The 6,091-nt window shown below is 35.9% G+C and overlaps 1 protein-coding gene across 2 annotated transcripts; it reads right to left on the reverse strand.

The window, feature by feature from the left end:
* Window positions 1-243: 243 nt before the first annotated feature.
* Window positions 244-5,627, reverse strand: LOC132616918 (BTB/POZ domain-containing protein NPY4-like). Of its 2 annotated transcripts, XM_060331686.1 has the most exons (5): window positions 5,168-5,627; window positions 4,110-4,444; window positions 2,976-3,045; window positions 1,757-2,881; window positions 244-1,498 (listed from the first exon to the last, which is right to left on the reverse strand). In XM_060331686.1, exons 2-5 carry the CDS (start codon window positions 4,169-4,171, stop codon window positions 959-961), a joined length of 1,797 nt encoding a protein of 598 aa, XP_060187669.1. In that variant the 5' UTR covers window positions 4,172-4,444; window positions 5,168-5,627; the 3' UTR covers window positions 244-958. The 2 variants fall into 2 exon arrangements, with proteins under 2 accessions (XP_060187669.1, XP_060187670.1); XM_060331687.1 differs by lacking the exon at window positions 4,110-4,444 and having other exon boundaries at window positions 5,168-5,192.
* Between the last annotated feature and the right edge of the window lie 464 nt (window positions 5,628-6,091).

Genomic DNA, 6,091 nt, shown 5'->3' on the forward strand with positions numbered 1-6,091 from the left:
ATTGGAGGCCACGTGTATTTTCTACCGGCTAAAAGAGCCGTAAGTGGTAAATGACACATTTACATTTAGTCAGAGCGAGGGCAAAAATGTGCCCAAATATTATGGCTGAGCCATTTCTGATAGTTTGATGACATATTTGAGCTTTTTCCCTGGAGTATAATCATACTCTGGGAAAGAAATGAAACAGTGGACCATACACTGGTAGATGTTTAATCAGTAATAAACTTTCAACAGTTGCCAGCAAACTTTTCAATCATAACTGTCATAAAATAAAAGAGAAGAGAAAGAACAGTTATAAAGAGCATTGTAGAGATTCTTATTCTCAAGAATATGATACAATTGGCTAAAAGAGCCAACTTTAAGGGAAAGAATTTGAAACCTACCATACAATTTGTTTCCTTCTACAAAAGACTTTCCTTCGCTAGATAATCTATAATCAAGTGAAACCTATACTTTCTCTTGAGTGGATTATAAAACACATTGGAAAAACTGGAAATTAGATTTTGCAATGGCAAGTCCTAAGCTGATCTACCTTGCAAACACATTTGAATCAAATACTAAAACATAAAAGGGATTTCTCTCTTTTACATTTCAAGGTTAGTGACAGATTTAGTTTCTCTAATCCTAGAGTCAACACGGACTGAAACATTTTACATGATGAGGGAAACTATGTTTCCTCTGCAGCTAATGCATTTTTCTTAGTAACCGAAAAATCTCTGAGGGCCAACACAAGGTTTGAAACTCGGTAGATAATGGTCCAGCCCCTACCTTTCTCCACTTACATACCAGTCATTAGTCCACGTCCATTTTCGAACTCGAGACCTGCACCTAATACATGTGGCGCTCTTACCAAAACCAAAGCCCTGGGGACTGGTTTTCAGCTAATACCGAACACAAGAAAATAAGTGAGGAACTCACTTATTTTCCTGAAAAACATTTCCTTCGTACAGAACACACTCTAAGACAAGGAATGCCTCCAACTTCTACATGAGGTAGACTTTGTTTCCCCTGCATTAGAAGATGATGATGGGCTTTCTGATGTATCTGAGCTGCTAATCTCACTTTGTCTATCTTTATTTGACCACAGCTTTGACAACATTTTTTTGGACATGATTGAACCCTTCACTTTGCTACCGTCAACCTTTTCAGCATTCGTTTTAAGTTCTCCTCTGTCTCTCAATCTTAGAGTAGCAAGCTCACCTTTCAGAGCTTTAATCTCCTTTGCTGTGGCCACAGCATCCCAGCCGTCCCCTGTGTTGGAGCTCCCCTGAGATCCCACGGGGAGCAAAGCATTAGCCGATCTGGTCAGGTCAGGAGTACTACCGCCACCGGATGATGATGTGGCTCTAACTTGCTCAAAGAACAGAACTTGTACAACGACTCGTAAAGGAAGGCGTTCATTCTGCACAGCATGCATGCAGGCCTCGGCTGATAGCTTCCTGCAGTCCATTAGCCTACAAATTCTTTTTCTCTCGCTTTTGGTAATCCCAGGATGTTCCTGCCAAAAACAAAAAAATGATCATTCATAATCAAGGTTACATAATTACAAGGCCTTTTTCATTTTTGGCCTGTCGGCCGAAGTTAATTACGGGTGCTAGCCAAATTATACAAAATCTATACACTGATTATGTATAATATATGTATGCAATATGTATATTTGTGCTTAATATACATTTGCTGGGTATTATTTTTTAGAGCAGTCCAAAATGGTAATTATCCCTACGGAAAGTCAAACAAGAGAAGAGCAAATGGATACCTTAAGATACATGTCAATAGCACGGTAAATCCCATCATGAGAAGGTCTAGATAAGCCAGAGACCAATTCTGCAAGATTGACAAATTTCGATAGTGGTAAATTTGGATCTGTAGCAACTTCAGCAAGGTATCCATCAATTACCCTAGCCATCTTAACTTCAGAATCATCTGATGCAAATGCAGGGCATATATCCTCAGAACAATCATTATGACCGTTCTTTTGATGAATTAAGAAATTCTCTACGAGGTCGTGTACTAGGTCGATATCAAATATCACAGTTTCAGTATCTGGAGCTCGAATTAGGAGGTCACCTACTGTTGCATCTTCCATATGCAGGCCGATCCTCCTCTTCAGTTCACTTCTCACTGTTTGTCCACATTCCAAGGCAATAGACATCTGCAGCAATTTGATCAAGAAACTGAAGGAAACACTGTTCTTCTCTTTGGGCAACAACCAAGTTATCGTATCAATCAAGTATCGATACTTTCCAGGATCACTTCCCTGTATATTACCCGGGACCCTCCGGTCAACATATGCTTTCAATGCTTCACCTATTGCTTCTGAAGAGACACTGCCTTTTGTTTTTATTGTTGCTATGACGCGTTTATACAAATCAATATGAAGCTCACAAAGGTCCTCAACCCACCAGTCTCTCGGAACAAGCGGCTGCCAGTTCACTATTTCAGATGGAAGCTTTTTAGGGTTATAAGTGTAAGACCAGTCGACCTCTGAGGGGTCCACGGAAGCTTTAGATGCTACAGATTCAACGCAATGACTAACAATTTTTAATTCCGCAGACCAGGGAAGAAAAGCTTTTGTGGTCTGAAGAACAATGATGGAGTCTTTCCAGCTCCGGAAGATGCTAGAAGTAAGAAAAACTTCAATCTTGTAGATAAGATTTCCCTTCTCAACTGACTCATACATTTCCAAGTACTCTGCTGCACAACGAGCTGCAATGATATTATATGCATTCAAAGTTACTGTCATATTATAACAGAACTTTGCGCATACTTCAAAAGCAGCGGGTCCACCAGGTATATCGTGGATGTTGATTTCATCACTATTTTCCTCGTTTGTACAAGCAACCAGTTTCTGCAAGCGATAACTCTTCGACAGAAGTGGGAACTGGAGAAAAATGTACTTCTATTAGTATTAATTGAGAATATTTTGGCTGGAGAAATAAACAGTTGACAAATATGGAATGAGAAAGGCTACATACCTTGTGGAGGTAAAATTTCACATCTCCAACAGTGATGACCATGTCAGTTGCCAATTCAGTTGCTACATACCTGAATATAAAGTTCATATATCATATGCCTAATGAAAACCTTACCAACAATCTCAAATTATAGCATCACTTCTTCATATGTGAAAAGTAAATGAATAAATGCAAACAAAAATTTGAAACTGCAAACCTTCAAACAACCACTATCAGAATTTCAATTTTGAAGATTGATTTAAGCAATGATAAACCGTAAAAGCATTTTTCATCAAACAAGCAAAATTGTACAGCATGATGTGATTTCTGTGTTTGTAATATGTGAAAGGAAGAACTGGCCTAGATGAAGACAACAAAAATCCCAACAGCCATAGCATTATAGTAATATAAAAGTACATTATCTAGAAAGGATTTAAGTCATATACATCGATAATGTAAAGATTTTTTACATTATCAGTGAACCTTTAACCTGTCATAATAGGTTAAAATTTTACCAATTTACGCCTATCATGGAGATTTATTTGTAATTACCTAATAAGTGACCTGATTGTGTAAATATATCTAGCTGGAGATTGACTTGTAAAAGTTCCAACAGTCATAGCACCATAGTAATATAAAGGTACATAATCTAGAAAGGATTTACGTCACATACACTAACAATGTAAAGATTTTTTACTTTCGTCATTAATATTTAACCTGTCATAGTAGGCTAGTATTTTACCAAGTTACCTATTAACGCCTATCATGGAAATTTACTTGTAACTACCTAATAAGTGACCTGGTTGTATAAAAATTTCTACCCTGTTAGTGTATAGAACTTGAACTCATATGGAAATAAGACATATATGCAGAATAAACAAATCCAAAAAGAAGTGTATGTTGGAGAAGAACTAAACAACAACAACAACAACATATCCAGTATAGTCCCTCAAGTGGGGTATGGGAAGGGTGGAGTGTATGCAGACCTTACCTCTACCTTTGTGCGGTAGAGAGGCTTTTCCCGATAAACCCTCGGCTCAAGAAAATTATTAGAGATAACCAAAGTAGAAGAAACAGCAGTACTAATAAAATCGAAGAATAAGATAATGATAAGAAGAACTAAACAACATTCACCAAATTAAGTCCATTATTCACCTGATATTATCTCCTTCAGTCTGAAACTGATCAGGTTTAGATCCAAGTTTCATAAACTTCATCTTCAAGGAAAGAAACAGCAACCCCAGAAGAAAAATAATGTATTCTCAGGCCTTCAACAACAAAATTTGACTTCTTTACTGGTTTTCTGTATCTGTTAAATGCTAATTATAGTTCTGAAAATCAAGAAGCAATCCCACTTGCATTCCACTGACACCACCGCCCTTCCACTAATTCTTTATCTTACCTCCACTCTAAATGTTTATACATTTATATAAACTTTTTAAACTGCCTTTTTTTTGAGAAAGCAATTAGCAAACACCAGAATAATGAACCTGTCGCAAGCAAAGACACATCAGAATGGTATGAATTGAAGAGCACCACTAAAATTTTTAGACAAGAAGTATCAACTCATTCTGGAAACATGCACAAATATGAACAAACAGCCACTACCACCCAAAAAAAAAAGAAAAAGTGTTTCATATTGGATATGGAAAGTAAGGAAATTCCTAGGAAAAAAAAAATAGCATCCTGATAAACATAACACGACACATGAGAATGGAGCTATATACTATCGGTTTCAACTGAACCCAGTATTTTTCACCTGGAACATAAATATCTAGGAAATTTCACTAGAATCTCAACAAATATTAGGTTTCAATAAGTTCAAAAAATACAACAAGTTAACACTAATGGGTCGTTTGGTTTGCAGACAAAGTTATCCTGAGATTATAGTTCGGTAATTATAAACAAATTTATCCCACATTCCAAGTGGAATAAAATAACACTAAGTTTGGGTGACAAATTTATCCTCGAATTAGTCATACTTTCAACCATTTAATCTCAAATATAATCATGGAATATCCCATCTTATCTCATGAATCAAATGATCCCTGAGAACTTGAAAGATTCTACCTCTGACACGATAAATAGAGCAAAACTAACAACATTCCAAAAGGAAAAACATTTGAAAAAAATTATCAAGAATCACAAAATACCAAACAAAAACCAGTTGAACATGCATTTCCAAATATAAGAGAAAAATCAAATGGACTCACCAAAGAAACTGTCGAATTAACTTTCATGTGGCACAATGAAATGACTCAAAGTTCAGATACGTATACAAAAGGCAAGGTAAAAAAAACATTTAACGTAAACAGTGCAAATACCGTGTAAAAAGCATTAGTGACGTGAACAAGTACAACTTTGACAGAAAATCCAAGAACCCTTTTACCCTATTTAGCTAACAAAAACACCAAAAAAAAAAAGACAAAGCAAAAATATGATTTGTTTTTTCCTAATTTTTGCCTGCCATAGTACCAACACAATGTTCTCACAAAAATACAAAACTCAGAATGTTTGTGAAGTCTTATCTAATTGCTTTAGAATCAGCACCACTGCCCCCACCACATAAGAACTTTTTATTTTGAATTTAAAAATAAAAAAACTGAAGAAAATGAAGGAAGTAATAGCTGTATTTTTATTTTTTATTTTTTGCTTTTTTCTAACTTTGTTTCAACGATAATAGGAAAGTGGGGTTGGGTTCTTTTTATTTTGCGCCTAGCTAGCCAATATCGGTTAATGTCTCCATTTCTATGAGAAAATGGCACAAATGATCCCTTATTTTTAGTAGTTGGTTTAAAGTAGTCCCTTAAGTATTATTTGAGCAGTTTTGATCTTTTAAGTTTGTCAAATGTGAATATTTTGATCTATTGTTAGATACTTATTGAACTCTCTGGTTGTTCTTTAATTGGAACTGCTAAAATAGAAATAATTTAATCCGAATTACAGATGTTGTAGTTTATAATATTTTGTTTCAAGAGTCCAGCGCAACGTTTTAATCATCTATATAAAGTTCTGTTGGCCTCTCGCTCCAAATTGATGGCTTCTAGACGTTCTGCTGATGCTTTTCCTCGTTAAGAAGTATGTAAAAAGGCTCACGTTTCTTGGGTTCATATAAGCCCTTCCTAGGTTGTGGTAAC

This window comes from Lycium barbarum, chromosome 11, assembly GCF_019175385.1.
Source record: "Lycium barbarum isolate Lr01 chromosome 11, ASM1917538v2, whole genome shotgun sequence".
Lineage (NCBI taxonomy): Eukaryota > Viridiplantae > Streptophyta > Magnoliopsida > Solanales > Solanaceae > Lycium > Lycium barbarum.